Raw genomic sequence first — 19372 nt, forward strand, 5'->3', positions numbered from 1 at the left:
TACCTAAATTAGGTATCTATATTGGTTTTTTGGTTTTTGTTTGTTTGTTGATCCCAAGTATTGAACCCAGGGGCACTTAACCACTCAGCTACATCCCCAGTCCTTTTTTATTTTTCATTTTGAGACAGGGTCTTGCTAAATTGCTGAGGCTGGCTGTGAACTTGCAATCCTCCTGCCTTAGCCTCCCAAACCACTGGGATTACAGGCGAGTCACTATGCTGGACACTATTGTTTTTATTTAAGCTACCAGTTCTTCATAAAAATTTCTATCACTGTTCTAAGAGTTTCTGCAACCAAAAAGACACTACTTTTAGGGTACACAGCAATGCAGTGTGACTCTCTCAGATTTTGTTTCTAAACAGGCAGAGCAGCTGAGCTCTGTGGCTTAGGCACCTTGGTTGAGGTACCCAATTATCAGAGATGAAGACAGAAGTAGAGCCAGGAGACCAGTGAAAAGGTGAAGAGTGGAAGAGAGAGATGAGAGAATAAGATCAGGAGAGTGCACCTGAGAGAGCAAAGAAGCAAGCAGGCAGGAGGACCCAGTGTGGTTGGGAGAGTAAGCCTGGGGGAGCCAGCACCTGCTTCTGTAGGAGTGCGCAAGCGGATAGAGGTCCTGAGCATGTCTGGATGCTGAAGAGGATAAGTCCATAAGGAGAGAAGAGTAAAAGAAAGAGAGCAGGCTCAGCAGGGAGAAGCAGTGAAAGACCGAACAGCACTAGGAAGTTGCATTACCATAGGTCAGATTTAATCAAAACCCACCTCCCTCCTGTTATGTTAAAATGTCTTAACTTACCTGAATTATCTCTGATTGTTCAGCCAGAGCCTTCCTTTGCGCCTCTAGAGAAGATACCTGTTGCTGATAAATCAAGCGCTGCTTCTCCCAGTCCAGTGATTTCTGACGAAATTCCTGAGGAGCCAATTAAGGTACTTAACTTTTAAGTGCTTCTCCTCGCTGTCACTACTTCCCAGATTCACTTTTGCTTTAATTTTTCCCCACTTCCCTGGGTACACTTGCACCTTTCTCCACAGCAGGAGCCCCATTACTCACTTAGCTGACAGAACCGTGGAGCAATACCGAATTCCTCTCATACTGTGCCTTTGGATATCTGTCTTTCTAAATTTAACACCCTAATGGTGAAGAGTATGAAGCACAGATGCTGAACACAGGGTCCATAACCATCTTCATAGATTTGCTGCCACCTAAGGGTTGTTATCATTTTCTAGTGATTTTTCAGAAGACTGATACTAAGATAACTAAAATTTCAAAATATGACTACATAAACCCCTCACTATTCAAATTCTTGATTTCTAGACCCAGGAACTGAACGAATTCAAGTACATTTTCAGGTAAGTCAGTTGGTAGCCCAATTCTTACTTCTCAGTATCTAAGCCTTTAAAACCAACTAGATTCAGATAACACAATATCCCTTAATAGTCAGATTTTATTATCTCAATACAAGATCTTGAATAACATGGGAAATCTGAACTAAAATTTAACAGATACTTGTAACCCAAAACAGAACAGTTCAAAATTAATGATGAATCATCAGCAACTTCAGACTGCATGATTAAGAAATTAAGTCCAATATTTGTTAAATGGGGCAAATCAAAGGGACCAGAAACTCAATCTTCCTATCACTATCAGGGTCCTTTCTATGAGATCCTCTAGGACCTCAACTCTAGACATCTCATGCTCCTTAGGATAGCTGTTGATAACCAGATTTTTATATCCACCATTCTATTATATATGCCAGTACTCACTTGGGTGCTGGGGATATACTAATTAATAAAATAAACAAAAATCCTGGCCAACTCAATTAAAGGGTAACAGATAATACATTCATCATACAGTACATTAGATGGTAATTTGTTTTTTGAAGAAAATAGAGCATGGAAAGTTCAGAGTTAGGGGTTATAATCTTTAAAGGGGATAGCCAAACTGGGTAAATAACATTTAAGTAAACACCTAAGGAGATGAGGAAGAAGCTGTACTATTCCAGGCAAAGGGAACAGCCTTGAAGCGGGAGCATCCTGATGTGTTTAAGGATAAGCCAGGAGGTTGGTGTGGCTGGAAAGGAGTGACTGAAAGAGAAAGTAGGAGAAGAGGTCAGAGAATTGAAAGAGAATCATGCATGTATAGAATTATAACTCTGGCTTTTAAGAGAAGGTACTGGAAGGTTTTTGTATAAGAAAATGACATGATTTGACTTTCACTGCAACAGAATCACTCTGGTTATTATGCTGAGAAAAGAAAGGTCAAGGAAGATTAGAAGGGAAAGACTTGGAAAACTGAGAAATGGAGCTGCCATCAACTGAAATAGGAAATGGTGTTGGGGAGATGGAGAGATAAAGTCAAGACCTTTACTTCAGACATGCTAAGATTGACACAGTTTTAGACATTGTGGTGGATATGTAAAACAGGTAGTTCAATGTTACTCTGTAATAATGAGGAGAGATCATAGCCAGGTATTCAGAAATTAACATACAATGTTAAAGCTATAAGACTGAAGATCACCAGGGGAGTGAGCATAGATATAGGCAGATTAGTCCAATGACACAACCCTAGGTTATGCCAATTTTAAAAGGTTAGGGAGAAGGAATATTGAAAAAGTGTGCAAATAAGATAGGAGGAGGAAAACCTATGGTTCTTAAAGCCAAGTCAAGAAAAGTGTTTTGAGGAGGAGGGAAAGACCAGCTCGGTCTAATGCTACAGAGATAATAAGAATACTAAGGAGTGGCCATAGGTTTTAGGAATGTGGAGGTTACTGGTGACCTCCATGCAAATAGCTTCTATAACATGAGAGAACAAAAGTTTTACTGAATGTGTGCAAGAAAAATGAGAGATTTTTTTAATTTGTTCTTTTTAGATATACATAACAGTAGGGTGTATTGTGAGATTATACATACATGGAGTATAACTTAAAAATAAGCCCCCCCCCCCAAAAAAAAAGAAAAAGAAAAATGGGAGAAAAGGAATTGGAGACAAAAATTAGATGCCTGAAGCGATTTAGCAGTAAAATGAAAGAGAAAGATGAGACAGGAGGAAGTGAGGGGTCAAGAGGATATTTGAGAGAAATTTGGATGCTGGTGGAAAAGATCCAGTATGGTGGAAAAAACTGAGAATGCAGAAGAGGAAAGGAAAATTACCAGAGGATGTCTTAGATGAAGGAGCGGAGAGCACAGACAGCTCCTCCAGTGGGGAGGGAAGGCAGGGCACCTGGGCACTGATACAAATAGGTGGGTAGACACAGTGTTGGAAGTCTGAACCAAAAGGAAGACAGCACCTGAAGGTGAGGACATGGGAACAAGTACTGAAAGACTAAAGAGAAAAGAAGTATGAAAGAGTCATTGTGGAAACTTGGGAGAGTAAAAAGAAATACAGTATTATTCTAGGTAATATGAGGAGCCATCTGAGGTCAATGACCAAGAATTTAAAATAAGGTCAGCCAGCATGGTTATATGTTCAGCCACCTATGGCAGGTTGAGTGGGCAGAAAGGCAGACTTAACTAGAGTTGTGGTTCTGTCAAGCAAAAGGGATGAAGCAAGAGAGGTGCACAGAAGATGGAGGGGAATGTATGGAATGTAACCAGGAACTTCACACTGGTTAAGAACTGATAAGTGAAAGCACAGTAGACATGGAGCAGTGAGAATGTACCACAATTCAATCATTTTAAGGGATTGTTAATAATTATTAAGTATCAAAGAACTAAAGGAAGTAAGTTAAAAAGATAGAGATGGTATGTCAGGTGCTTAAAAATGAGATTCTAAAGAGTTTGCAAACACTGGTAAAGACAAGGAATGACAAGAGGAAAAAGTGGATGGACAAGGAAGAGATCAATATATGTATGAAGGCTGGGAACAAAGGCACACATTTAGAATCTCAAAAACTTGGAAGGTTGAAGCAGGAGGATCCCAAGTTTAATGCCAGCCTCAGCAAGTTAAAGAGATCCTCAGCAACTTAATGAGATCCTGTCTAAAAATAAAAAATAAAAGAAACTGGGGGTGTAGCTTAGTGGTAAAACACTTCTGGGTTTAATCCTCAGTAAGGAAAAAAAAGAAGAAAGAAAAGGATCAAGAAACCCAAGGTCAGGGTATTAGAAGCATAATCCCTGTGGAGAGAGAAATCCTTGAGTTATTTTAAGAGTAATAATGTTAGAGAGAACAATAATGAGCTAGAAGCTGAAATCTATGGGCCAGGTGGGTAACCCAGGATTCAGAAGCCACTTAGGTTATATCATACACAACACTGGTTGGTGGAATGGGTTGATGACATAAACATTAAAAGTGAGGGTTTCGAGGTGGAAAGAAAACAGAAGGGTCAGAAGTAGCAATGAGAAACAAGAAGGATTTAAGAGTTTAGGGGGGAAGTGCCAATGAAAAGCGCTGGAGGAGGAGCAATATGTGTGCAATCCTCTGTGGTCTTCAAATGTATGAAAGTACTGAGATGGCTGGGTGTGGTGGCACACACCTGAAATACCAGGGACTCGGGAGGCTGAGGCAGGAGGATCCCAAGGTCGAGGCCAGTCTCAGCAACTTAGTAAGGCCCTAAGCAATTTAGCGAGGCCCTAAAAAAATGAAAAATAAAAAGGACTGGGGATGTGGCTCAGTGGTAAAGCAACCCTGGGTTCAATCCCTGATACCAAAAATAAAAATTAAAGAATAAAAACACTGAGATGTAAAATAATATAAACACAGAAATAACAATTATTGGTAGTAATAAATATTGGCAGAGATAAAAATATATTGACTCACAGTAGAAAAAATTGTAAGTCATCATACAAAGTGTTGAACTTTTCTAAAATTAGCATCAGCTAGGGAAGCTGGATAAAATGCAGATCCCTAGGTACCATGCCATACTCCTAGAAGGGAATTTCAGAAAGCCTGAAAGCACCCTGAATGATTCTTAGGCACAGTGACGAACTATGGGAAGACAGATGTGTGAAGAGTGGCAGTCTTTGTGCTGCTCCTTCAGCTCCTGGCAGTGTTGACTCACCACCTCCTCTTAGGTCCTCTGGAACCAACAAATACAATAGCCATGGAGTTATTCAGTAAAAACAAAATCAGCAAAGATGGAGGTGAATACCTTGCTCTATCTAAATGGGACTGAGACAATCTAATATACTGAGCACTATGCAGAAAAAACAAATAAACAAACCATGTACTTTTAGTATTTACTAAGCCCATACTCTACTAACTGCTTGAGATAAAATAAATAAGACACAGACACTGCTAATGGAGGACTGCTAGATACTGGAGATACTAAGTACAATAATTCTTTCCAAGGTATAGCCTCAGATACGTTGCAATCTCTGGTCCCTGTCACCTAAATGCTAGTTGCATGCTCCATCATTTGAACAACCAAGCAAAAAAGTCTCTACATTCCAAATGTCCCGTAAGGGTGCTACTGCCCTGTTGAGAATTACTGATCACTAGTAACCCCATTAACCACAGGGAACCAGGTGATGATAGGATACACAGTGGCTCACCCTCCCACCATTGAAATAGCTCAGTGGCAGTCCTGGAGATGGCAGAAAATTGGTTTCAGGAAACAGCACCATTAGAAACAGCATTTTCCTACATGAAAGCTAAAGTCACTATTGTGATTATTACTACACTACTGTGATTACATACCTCTATTTTTCCAGTTAACCTCTCAATCTCAGTCCGATCCTCCCTGAGATTTTTGGTATTTCCTCTGAATTCCCTTATTTGTTTTTTCTGCAGCTTCTCGTAGCTTCTCTTCAATCTGCCTAACTGTAGACACAGTTATTTACTATAAATTATTTATTAAAACTTATTTAAAATTTAAGAATTAATAAATAGTGTCAGGGCCACAAATTGGTATTATGAAAGCAGGAGCAGTGCTAACTAACCAGTGCTACTGAAAATAGACTGAGAGTTTGTTAGATTTGCAAACTGAAATACAAAATTGAAACTTACACATGAAAAATAAACTTATTAAACTTATTTACTTATTAAAGTACCAAGAAAAAGAGAAAAAAATGATTTTAAAGAAAATACTGGTTTTTATAACATTAACCTTGCACACATAGACCTTACCCCCCCACTGCCACAATAAAAACAAGAAATAAAAATTATTTTTCTTTCCTCTAGGCCTATGGTTCTCAATCCAAAATGCTGTTGGGCACTGCTATTCAGTAAGAATTAAACTAAAATAAAAGCAGTTTTTCCCAAATCTAAATAAAACTGGACTGAATTTTCTTATTTTTTTCTCTTTTATCCCTAAAATTCTGCTTTAGATCCTCCATTTCTTAAAATCTAGCAACTAATTTGTCAAAAATTAAAATATTAAAATGTTTGCAATAATATTTCACAGTAATATATAAAAATAGTTCTATTATCTTCCTATACTCAATCAAGAAACATATTTTAGAATTCCTGTTCTAGATAGCATTGAACAAATAATTAGGCAGGACTCTGCTTGGATTCAAACACAGAGAAACAGATCTCCAACCCTATGGAGATAGAACAGATACTTTCAATTTATAGCAGAAACTGGCTCTCATTAACAAAATTCTCAAGGGTTAAAGAGAGAACTACACAACATGTAATAGGACTAAAATCTCACTTCTTCATGTAGTTTCTTTAACTCTTGCTTATACTCCATGGCCATCTCTTGCTTGATTTTTTCATGTTCTTCTAACCGCTGCTGCAACATTCCAACCTAAAAGGAGATAGACAGTATTTTTTATTATTAGCCTTACAAGGATAGCCCTGAAACATAAAAGTGGGAAATAACCTTTGTACTTATTTTTAAACTCAAGTTTTCAAATGTATAGAAATACATATATATGCTCCATTTATATGTTTGTATATATTTATATTTTCAAACATCTAGCTATATTCAACAAATCATAACACTGCCCCCTTCCAAAAAAAAATGAGAACAACTTCTAGAATTTCCAGGTTTAGATGAAAATTCACATTCTCTGTTTGGTTTATTATCCCCACTCCTTTTCATCAGAAGAACTGATTAAAAATTTTTTTAAAATAAAGTTTTTAAAATTTTGAAAATCAAGAATGTTTTACACAATAAAAATCTGTAAGACTTTAAGAATAATTTCTATAAATCCAAGTGTCAGAAAGAGACAATAGGAGGCTTGTACTTACTTTATAAATTTCCCCAACTTTAGAGAAAATAGTTCCATCAACCAAAGGAAGTAATCCTAACTCAATTATCAATGATTAGATACTAGTCATGATTATTTCATGCCCAGACTTCACTTCTATACTTCTCGAATGCTCCCTTTTTTAAAATTCCTATCAAGTCTATTTAATGAAGTGAATTTAATCAAAAATAGACAATAGATTTTAATATCTTTTTAGCATCTATAGAGCTGAAAACATGACTTTTTCCTCAGCTTTATTAGTAAATAAGTTACATTCATAGATTTCTTTGTTATTGCTGTTCTTTTTAGCTACATATGAGAGTAGGGTCAATTTTGACATATTTATACAAATATGGAGTATAACATATTCTAATAGGATCCCAGTCTTGTGTATGTACATGATGTGGAGATTCACTATGGTATATCCATCAGTATTTCTCTTGACAACCAGTTAGAATTTCAGCTACTGATAAAAGGAGCGGGAGGACAGGGGACTGGGAATAATAATATCAATCACAAGACAGAACTGTAATTTTTAATACCTAGAAATAAACTTACAAGACTAAGAAGTATATGCAATTTCAATAAAAAAAAATTCTAGTAGTTCAAAATTTTTTTGAACTAAGGAAAGTCATTCTAAAATTCAAACTAGAAGAATATTAAATGTACTAAATAAAAATGAAAGAAAAAACTACTTTCAAAAAAGACCTAAGTGAATGTTTACTGAATTTCTGGATGAGGAAACTTTCTAGCTCAAATGTAATGTAAAAGTCATTTTTAAATGATGGATACAATGTTTAAAAATGTAAAACTTCCATACTTTAAAAAATCCAAGTAACAAAATTAAAAGATTAAGTGAGAAAAACATTTACAAAAATCAAAGGACTTTAAACTTTTAGTATATAAACTTTTACAAATCAAATTTAGGGAAATTACTAAGCCTTCAATAGAAAAATAACCCAAGAAGAATGATTCCTACAAAAACATGACAAGTAATCATATGAAAAAAGCTTAACTCTAGTAACCAGAAGAAAATTTTTAAAATCAATGGATACAAGCAAAGCACATTATATGCCTGTATGGAAATGTCTCAATGAAACCTATTAATTTGTATAAACAATATGTGCTAATAATTTTTTAAAAATTTAATCCAATGGCATTTTATGTCTATCAAATTGTAAAGATCTTATAAAATATGACTTATATGGGCCAGGTAATTGGAATCTAGTACCCACAGAGTGTTTAGAAAATGCAAAGTACAATAACCTTTCCAGAAACCTTTCTATATTAATACCTTTAGAAACAGTGAGCATTCATCTGTTCAACACAAACTGAACAGCTTTAATTATTCATATTTTCTAGCCCACATCTGTTAGAAGATATAAAATTAGCATGTGAAGGAGAAGGAACAAGAGGTAAGTACAATGATCAGTAGAAATGAACATCTTTCAGCATGAACAGAAGAAAAAAAAAAAAAGAATCAGATTACCATTATAGTAGACCTGTACTATCTACCTACTAAATAAAACAGATGACTCTCCACCAAAAATACACCCCCCCCCCACACACACACACACTTCTTTGAACTTTCTATGGCCCTTTGGCCTTCTGTCACATTTAAGACAGAACAGGCGTGCAGAATCTTAAAAGCTTTGAATGATTTTATAAGACCTACTAGCAGTGTGGAAACTGACTATGGAATCCTTAAACCTAGCAAAAATTTCTTGACCAAGGTTTATAAAAGTCAAAGGCTAAGGGAAAAAAAACAAAACAAAAACAAACAAACAAAAAAAAAAACACCACTTTCCACTTGACAGTATTTTACAATCCCTCTCATTTGGCTCTTTGCCTATGTCCGTGAGGACTGAGATCCCAAAGAGAAAGGTTTTCTGACATGAGCTTATAAACCCATTTGAAGATGCCTGCCCTTGAGAGTCTCTCCTTCCTCACACTCTTGGCATATGTGATATGTGGAATCCCTAAAGAGCACAGAAAAGGTTATAGTTCCATCTCAGTTTCCCTGGCCTCTTGGCAGTTTGATCTCTTCATTCATAACTAACAGATTTTAAAAATGCCAAAATTATATATATCCTACCTATCAAGTAAAGAGAGGCAGAAAATTAAAATGTTTTCAAGACAAAACAGCAATAAAGAGTCTCCAGGTAACTCTCCTAATAAATAAGGAAATGCAGATAACAGAGTGACATAATCTAAAGAAACACAGGGAAGAAATACAAAGAGATGAACAAATGAGTACATGTTAGATTTACAAACTAAAATGCCAGAACAGACCCTCCAACTCCAGCTGAAATCTCTTTTCCATACACTGTACAGTTAAAGTTTATAGCAAGAAGTCCATCCCAAAATGGCAAAATAAGTATATGATAGGTATGTATGTATATATATATGTGTGTGTGTGTGTGTGTGTGTGTATTTATATATTTTCTAGAAAACTTCTTTTGAAAAAACATACTAAAACCAACATACAGAATTTATTCCCCCTTTGATATATTGACACTAAAAAGGAAAAATGAGAGCTTCAAGTTCCAATTCATTGTACTATTGATGATAATGCAACACTAAATCATGAGTATAATGTAACACTAAATCATTGATCAATAAACAGAAGTGAGAATATTAACTATTAATGAAGATAACATGACCAAGATAGTGACAGAACTTCTAGTCCTTTCCACTACTCCCAGTTTTTATCACTTTCTAAAGTAAAAGCAGAAAAAGTGAAAAAAGTACATGTTAAAAAAATTTATTAATATAAAAAGCAATAAACTAGGTAAACAAATACAAGTGTACTTTGTATGAATAAATGTAAAAAGATAAATGCAAAAAACAGCAAGAATTTTAGTATGGAAGGGTGAAAGGAAGCATGCTAACCCATGTAATTCTCAGCAGTTACATTGCTGTTAATTATTTCCAAACTTTTCCAGGCCCAAATGCGGGGGGAGAAATGCAAAAAAATGCATGTTTTCAACCACTCAAATAGGAACTGGCTACTGGTTTATTTTTAAATAAACTTTAACTGAAAGAAAATATACACACAGAAAAGCACAGCTTATTGATTAATCAAAAAGAGACTAAGCCCCTCAATCATGGCCACCATTCCACACAGACCTGCTCCCTCCACTCCAGTAGTCACTACCTGTTTCCCCCCCAGGTAACTACTATTCTGACTTCTGATATCATCAATTAGTTTTGCTTTGCCTATTTCTGTACTTTGTATAAATGATCCGTACATACAGTATGTTCTCCAAGGCTGGTGCTTTCACTCAACACGGTGTTTTAAGAGTCATCCGTACTGCTGCCTGGAGCAAAAGCTCATTCTTTCTCAACGCTGTATTGTCTTCTACTGTATGGATACTTAACTTCAAAAATCTTTTTTATCATTCGTGGATATGTGAGCTATATTCAGCTTCAAGTTACTAAGAATTGTGCTGTTAGGAACAGAAGTACCACATATGTGTATCAGGAGTGGAACTGCCACATCACCGTGTAACTTTAGTAGATAACTGGCAGTTTTCCAAATTTACATTACCACCAATAATATGAATTCCAGCTGTTTCATATTCTTATGATAACTTAGTATTCATAGTCTTTTAACTTTTAGCCATTCTGGTAAGTATCTAGTGTTATCTTGTGGTTTTAATTTGCATTTTTCTAATAACCAGTGAAACAGCACTTTTTCACATGCTTATTAGTCATTTTAATATCTTCCTTTATGAAATGCCTATGAAAATCTTTTGCCTATTTTGCCACACAGTTGGCCTCTTCTTAAACTGAAGAAGTTCTAGCTGGGTGCAGTGGCACATGCCTGGAATTTCAGTCACTAGGGAGGCTGAAGGTGGAGGATCACAAGTTGGAGACCAGTCTGGTAACTTAGCAAGTCCCCATTTCAAAATAAAAAATAATTTAAAAAGAGCTGGGCATGTAGCTCAAGGGTAGAATGCCCTGGATTCTGTCCCCAGTACCAAAAAAAAAAAAAAAAAAAAAAAAAAAAAGGACTTTATCTTTTAAGCATTTCATATTATTTGTAATCCATCTAAAAATGAATTTGGTATATGGTACAAAGTAAGTAAAAAAATCTTTTTTTACCCCATTTTACTATTGTTGATCTAGTGCCATTTATGGAAAAGAATCCCTACTACCCTTCGTACCATTAACTTTGTCATTAATCAAATGTTCACACATGAGATATCTCTAATAAAGAACCCTATTCTGTTCAACTATTGTTTTTTTCTATCCATGCAAAAATAATACGAGTAGATTAAGAAAGGAACCACCATATGACCCAGCTAACCCACTCCTTAGTATTTATCCAAAAGAACTAAAATCAGCATACTATAGGGATACATGCATACTGATGTTTACAGCAGCACAATTCACAGTAGCCAAGTTATGGAACCAGCCTAAGTGCCGATCAATAGATGAATGGATAAAGGAAATATGGTATACATATATGATAGAGTTCTACACAGAATGAAATTATGTCATTTGCCAGTTCCAAAGGATGGAACTGGAGAACATTATGCTAAGTGAAATAAGCCAGGCTCAGAAAGTCAAGGATTTCTCTCATAAGCGGAAGTTAAAGAGAAAAAAGAAATTTAAAAAGGGGAATCCCATGAAAATAGAAGGGAGATCAATAGAGTAGAAGTAGGGGATCAATGGTAATGGGGAGGAGAGGAAAAGGGGAAGAACTAGGAAATTAAGTTGACCAAATTATACTAGGCACATGTTATAAATATACCACAATACATTCTAACTTTATATATAACTACAATGCATCAATTTAAAATAAATTAATAAATAGAAGACCAATAGAGTAGAGGAAGGGGATCAGAGGGGAGGAGGAGGGAAGGAGAGGGGTAGTACTGGGGAACGAAATAGAGAAAACTATATTACATGCACTTACGAATGTTAAAATGAAGCCCACTATTATGCATAATGTACTATTTTTTAAATATTCATCTAAATACTCATCTAAATAATCCTGTCTCATACTAAGTCCTCCAACTGAATTCCTCTTCAAGAATGTCTTGGCTATTTCTATATACATTTTGGAATTACCCTTGTCAGATTTCATTTAAAAATACATTGGAATTTTGATTAGAATAACACTAAATAGCTCTCCAACAATTTTGGTAAAACCAGTATCTTTAAAATACTGAGTTCGAGAATATAGTTTGATCCTTCCATTTATTTCAGTTTTAACTCTTCCCCATAGTTAGAGCTTTCTATATGATCTTTACCTCTTAGATTCAGTACAGTTGGGTGTTTTTGTTACTCTTGTCAATGGTATCTTTCTAAACATCATTTTAACTGCTTTGTGCTCATAAAGAGAATATAATTCATTTTTGTAGAGTAACCTTGAATTAAGCAATCTGCTATATTCATTTATTAATTCTAACAGTTTGTAGATTCTTTGGATTTTCTATGTACACAAATAAGTTATATACCAATTACCACAATGGCATTTCTTCCTCTTTAATCCTTACAGCTTTTATTTATTTATTTATTTATTTATTTATTTATTTTGGCTTTATTGCACTGTCTAAACCTCCAGTAATTACAATGATGAAAAAAAAAGTAGTGATACTGGGCATCCTTGTCTTTTTCACAATCTCTGAAGTTTCTGATATTTTACAGTTACTTGCTATATGTTTCCTGCATAATCTTTTATCATAATAAGAAGTTTCATTTCTAGTTTGCTGAGTTATACTTATCACAAATGATAAACCAACCTTGAATTCCTAGAATAAACCTAACTTGGTCAAGATAGACACCCTTTTTATATATTGCTGCATTGAGTTTGTTAATATTTTCTTTCAGTTTTACACTCACATTCATATGAAATTGGCCCCATAATTTTCTTTCCTGTTATGTCCTTATTATGTTTTGAAATCAAGATTATGCTGCTTTATAAAATGAGTTAGGAAAATTTTCCCTTTTTTCTGTGCTCTGAAAAATTTTATATACAACTGGTGTCTCAGTCAGCTTTTTCACTGCTGTGACCAAAAGATCTGACAAGAACAATATTTAGAAGAGTAAAAGCTTATTTAGGGCTCACAGTTAAGAGGTCTTAGTCCAGACTGCCAATACCATTGCTCTGGGCCCAAGGTGAGGCAGGACATCATGGTAGAAGGGCATGAGGAGGAAAGCAGCTTAGAAGAACATGGCCACCAAGAAGCAGAGAGAGACTAATTTCAGCTCACAAAATATATACCCAAAAGGCACACCCCCAATGACTTGCTTCTTCCAGTTACACACTACTACCTAAAGTTATCACCCACATAATACCTATCAGAGGATTAATGCACTATTCAGATTAAAGTTCTTATAACCCAATCATTTCACCTCTAAATTTTCTTGCATTTTCTCACACATGAGCTTTTGTGGGACACCTCACAGCTAAGTTGTAACAACTGGTATTACTTATTCCTTACAATGTCTAGTAGAATTCACCAATGAAGCCAACTGGGACTGAAATATTTCTCCGTAAGAGTGTTTTCAATAACAGATTTAATAGGTAGGGTACTATTTACAAGTTTCCACTTTTCTTGTGTGCTTTACTTTTCTAGGAATTTTTCTATTACATCTAAATTTTCTACTGGGGGACATAATGTCATTCACAGTATCTTCTTATAACTCTTTTACTAAAAAGGCTCTATAGTGGTTTCTCTTTTTAATTGCAAACATTATTATTCTCTTTTCTTCAATAGTTCTATCAGGTTTATTGGTTTTATTAGATTTTTTCTTAAGAACCAACCATGGCTTTTGTTCATCCTCTCTTACACATTTCCATTTCATTAGTTTCTATTCTTATCTCCATTGTATCTTTTCTTATCCTTCCTGGGCCTTAATTTGCTATTATTTTTTTTTTTCTAATATCTATGTCTACCTCCCCCAGCCACTGCCCCACAGTGTTGGGGACTGAACACAGGGCTTTGTACATACTAGACAAATACTCTACCAATTATTTCTAATTTTAGGTTACTGCTTTTCAACATTTCTATACACACACACAAACACACACTTTGTTTCTGGGGTTTTGTTGTTGTTTTGTGTGTGGGTGTGTGTGGGTGTGTGTGGTGCTAGAGCTGGAGATTGCACCCAGGGCTTTGCAATGCTAAGCATGCGCTCTACCACTGATCTACACTCCCTACCTCCACAAGTTTTGATACACAGAAAGCTCATTATCATTCAATCAAAATTATTTTCAAATTTTCACTGTGATTTCTTCTTGACTCATGCATAATTAGAAACAAACTGCTTAATTTCCAATAATTTGAGAACTTTTTGGTTGTGTTTTGTTGTTTTGATTTCTAGCTTTGTTTCAAAAATATGAGTCAATTCTTCGAAATATGTTACAAACTGCTTTATGGCTATAGTGGTAAATGTTCCATATTCACTTGAAAAGAATGTGCATTCAGCAGCAATTGGGTACAATCTTTCATTTAGATTAATTAGGTCAAGTTTGTTGATCTTGATTAAATATTTTGTCAGCTTGTTCTATCAATTATTGAGAGTTGAAGTCTTTTATAATCATAGATTATAGATTATCACCATAAATTTTCTTTTTCCCTAAATTCTGTCCATTTTTACTTTATATATTTTAAGGTTATGTTATTAAGTACTTACAAAATTGAAGCAACAAAACCAAGTGAACTGATTCCTTCATAATTTTAAAATGTCCCTAGATCTCTAGCCTTACTACTGGCCCTAATGTTTACTTTGTCTTATGCTAATAGGGTTACTTCAGTTTTCTTTTGGAATTCTCTCAAGGAACATAATTTCTAAGATTTTATTTTCAAATTCTGTTGTTGTTTTAATTTCCTTCTTCCTGAATTCCTTGGATACTTAGCAAGCTCTTTCCCTAATCTCTTGAGATGAAACATTACCTCACTGATTTTCAGCTTTCCTATTTTCTCATATATGCTTTTTATGGCTATAAATTTCCCTCTGAGACATTTCAACTGTATCCTACAAGTTTGATGTGGAGTATTTCCATTATCTTTCCATTAAAAGTATTTTCTAGGGTTGGGGAGATAGCTCAATTGGTAGAGTGCTTGCTTTGCAAGCACAAGGCCCTGGGTTCGATCCCCAGTACCACAAAAAAAAAAAAAAAAAAAAAAAAAAAGTATTTTCTAATTTTCACTGTGACTACTTCTTTGATCTATGAATTATTCAGAACTTTGTCTTATTTTCAAATAAATACAGATCTTTCAAGTTATCTTTTTCTAACTTGCTTCTACTACATTCAAAGGGAACATATCTATGATTTCAAGGTTTTGAATCGCATTGGTAAGAGATCTGTTTGTGTTATAAAAGAATATGTACTCTGCAGTTCTATTGTGTAATGTTCTATAAATATAAATTGGGTCAAGTTTGTTGGTCATGCTGCTCAAATCTGTATTCTTACTGATGTCTGTCTCTTCTTCCACCAGTTACTAAGAAAAATGTTAAAATTCCCAACTAAGATTGTAGCTTTATCTATTTCCCCTTGCAGTTCTGACACTTTCTGTATACACATAGAAGAGAGGAAAAGAGAATTTTATTTTAAAATTATTTATACATACTTACAGAATGTTTCAGAACTGTCTCCCTGGGGGATGGAAAGCAGGAGATTGTATCCACCTATTTCAGTCCTTCCACTCCTTGAGGCTTGTCCTGAGAGTACTAACTCCCCTGCCCCTCTGGATTTCACCTGAGCAGCTTCCAAGGTCCCAAAGAGAGAAGCATAGTGTAGTGGGATGCTGGCCATGCACAGGAAGCTGCATACAGCAGCTAAAATAAAAGTGAGGGCAAAGAGGATGTGATATGGAGCACAAAGTATGTCCCCGATAATTACACACCCTGAAATTCCACAATATGTCATTATGAAGTGCTTCTCTTCACTTGTAATAATGTTCTTTGCTTCTGCTTGAAATACTCTTTTTCTGATTTGAATATAGTTACATCACCTTTCTACTTCAAGTGTTTTCATGGGATATGATTTTATTTTACCTTTAACTTCCACCCTTCTTGTACTTTTATAATTACCAAAAGTTGCAATTATTTTTACCCATTTTATCTTTTAATAAGGCCAGCTATAGCATTTACATTTAACAGACAGTTGAGATTTAAATCTATCATCTTAGTACATTTAAATTTGTACTTAATAAGGTACATACTTTTTTCCCTCCTGATTTACCTTCTTTGAGACTAATTACTTTTTATCATTCCATTTTTCTCCTATTAGTTTGGAAAATACATTCTACATTGTACATACTTTCACAATAGTTTTCACAAGGTTAAAACATGGTCTTGTCACATAATAAGTTGTTTTAGTTAGCCTTTTCATCAAGGTGACCAAAAAACCAGACAAGACCAAGTTAGAGAAGGAAAACCTTATTTGAGACTCATGGTTACAGAAGTCTCAGGTCCACAGATGGCCAACTCCACTGCCCTGGGTCCAAGGTGAGCCAGTACCTCATAACAGAAGGGTCTAGCACAGGAAAGTTGTCTAGCAGAAATATGGAGGGATTCAGGGGACACAGGGCAGCATGCCCCCAGCGACCCACCTCCTCCAGCCTCACCCCACCTGCCTACAGTCAATCCATTCAAACTAGGACAGACTCATCAGATTACAGTTCCCATGCTCTAATCATTTCACCCACAAATATTCCTGCACTGACCGGAGTTTTGGGGGTACACCTCATATCAGAAACAAAACACAATCCTAATGTTAATAAGCAGTTTTACCAATTCCCAGGCAATCTAAGAACTACAGAAATACTTTAATTCCATTTGTTCCTAAACCTGAATCAAATATGCCATCACTGCCACCATAATTCCACAAATATTTTAAACTCAAAAGTCTACTGCTCTTGTATTAAGTCAATATTCATTTAGATTTACCCATGTACTTATTGTTGCTTTCTATTTCTTCCTATAAGGATACTCCCCTTCTTCCTAAAGAACTTTCTTTAATATCTCCTGTTATATGCTTCGTGATAAATTCTGAAAATGTCTTTGTTTCATCTTCATTCTGGATATAGAATTCTGATTTGGCAGGGAAGAAAGGCCATTTTCTCCCCTTTTTGATATTTTTCTGTTGTGTTCAGCTTTCACTGTTTTGGCTGACAAGTCAGCTTTTTCAAATTGTTTGTAGATAATTTTTCTTTTATTGCTTTTCAGATTTTCTCTTAGTCTTTGGTTTTCAACACAGATAAACATTTCTTTTCATTTGTCTTGCTTGAGATTCTTGAACTTCTTAAGTGGTGGGTCAGTCAGAGGAGAGATTTATTTTGGCTCATAGTTTTACCAGTTTCAGTCCATGGTTGGCCAGCTTCATTGCCTAGCAGAGGAAAGCTGTTCAACTTGTGGCAGAAACAAAGCACAGAGAGAGGGAGGAAGGGGCCAGGAACAAGAGAAAGTCCCAAAGGCTTGCCTCCAATGATGCTCTACAGTTCCCACCACCTCCCAGTAGTCATTCCAATTTTTAATCCACTGGTGAAGTTAAGACTCTTCAAGATCTTATCATTTCCTAAAAGTCCTGTCTCTTAACACTGCTGCACAGGAGACCAAGCCTTCAAACATGAGACTTTGGGAACATTCCAGACCCAATCAAAACATTCACATTTGGCAAAATCAACCAGTATCTCTTCAAATATCACTTCTGCCTATTCTCATTCTTCTTTCTCCTTCAAGGATTCTAAAAATACTTAAATCTTCTCACAGCATCGTCTCTGTTTTGTGCTTTCATCTACATTTTCTATCTTTTGGGCTTTATTCTAGACGTTTTCTTCTTGCCATAGCTTCAAGTTCAGTAATGATCTCAATCTTTAAAGCCTCATTTCATTTTTTGTACAGTTTTCAATTCTTCCTTGAAATCTTCAATGTTAGCAAACACTGCTATTATAAAATTTGAGCATGACAATGCCAATATCTAGATTTGTCATAGGTCTATTTCTACTTGCTATTGTTTCTACTGTTTGTCATTTTTGTTGTCTTGTTTCCTTATGCATCTGGAGTTATTTTCTGAGTGTGTACCATGCATTGTATTTGCACAATTATCTGAAGAATTAACTTGAAGCCTAGAATGGTGTTTTCTTCCTTGGAGAAAATCTGAGTTTCCTTCTTCCAGGTTCCTGGAAGTCACAGCAATTTAGAGATGCTTAGCGAGAGCAGCACTCTAAGATCACCTTAAACTGATTTCACTGATTTAAATGTCTAAAGCTGAATGGTATTTTCAAAAGGGCCTATTCTATATCTGGTCCATCTCTGATCCATACACAAACTAAAGAGGGATTCAGAGTCACCACAATGCACCAAATGTTTTATTTCTTTGGCCCCTTGAAGCTACCAAAAATTCCATTCAGTTTTTCATCCTCTCAGCTGCCTTCTCTAGTTTCAGCTAACAATGGCCCAAAACACTGCCCTTACCTCTCTGGGCTTCTAGCCTGGTCCAGATCCTGGCCTACTAATTCTTCACTTAACCTGTTAGCATTTTAATTCAAGTACAGTTTGTTTCAAATCTAGCTTCCCTTTTTGCCCTCAGCGGGTAGACTAGCCCAAAATACCTAATGTGCTATTACCAAATGTTACGGCTTAAAAGATTCACATCTAACTAAAATAGAATTTGATAACCAACCACACTTTTAATTGGGCCTGAAAAGTGAATAAAGATATTTTCAGACACACACACACACACACACACACACACACAAATCTGTTATTCATCCATTTTTCCTATCATCTGTGCAAACTTTGACTCCCATTTTTTAAAACATTTTCTCTATCAGTGTTTAAACTTTTTTTCACTTTTTTTTTTTTTTTTTAAGAAATCTAAATGTTGTTGAGTGGCCATTATCAAGCAGGCATTGCTATATAAATAAAATTAAATCTTTTCTTCACATTTAATGTTTATGCTTATAGTACAAAAAAGAAAACTTTTTCTATAAGGCTCATACGAGAAAAATGGCAATCTGCCTCACTACTCTAAAACAGGATTCTTGGTTCTCTGAGGCAGTCATTTTAATGCTGTTAGCTTGCTTTTTTTAAAATATTTTTTTAGTTGTCAACAGACCTTTATTGTCTAATTTTATTTATTTATATGCGATGCTGAGAATTGAACCCAGTGCCTCACACATGCTAGGCAAGTGCTCTATCACTGAGCCACAACCCCAGCGCGAGTTCACTCTTTTAATATTTTCCTTGTTTCCAGGTAACTTTTTATACTACTCTTCCT

The 19372-nt window shown here is 35.4% G+C and overlaps 1 protein-coding gene across 8 annotated transcripts in view; it reads right to left on the reverse strand.

Annotated features, from left to right (window-relative positions):
* Nucleotides 1–19372, reverse strand: part of Cep63 (centrosomal protein 63) — a 54733-nt gene that overhangs the window by 23675 nt on the left and 11686 nt on the right. For all 8 annotated transcript variants that reach the window (XM_047563491.1, XM_047563490.1, XM_047563494.1 and 5 more), the window contains 3 exons: nt 6591–6686; nt 5633–5755; nt 794–907 (listed from right to left, as the gene is read on the reverse strand). In XM_047563491.1, coding sequence (XP_047419447.1) covers nt 794–907; nt 5633–5755; nt 6591–6686 — 333 coding nt within the window. The remainder of the gene's footprint in view (nt 1–793; nt 908–5632; nt 5756–6590; nt 6687–19372) is intronic.

This window comes from Sciurus carolinensis, chromosome 9, assembly GCF_902686445.1.
Source record: "Sciurus carolinensis chromosome 9, mSciCar1.2, whole genome shotgun sequence".
NCBI lineage: Eukaryota > Metazoa > Chordata > Mammalia > Rodentia > Sciuridae > Sciurus > Sciurus carolinensis.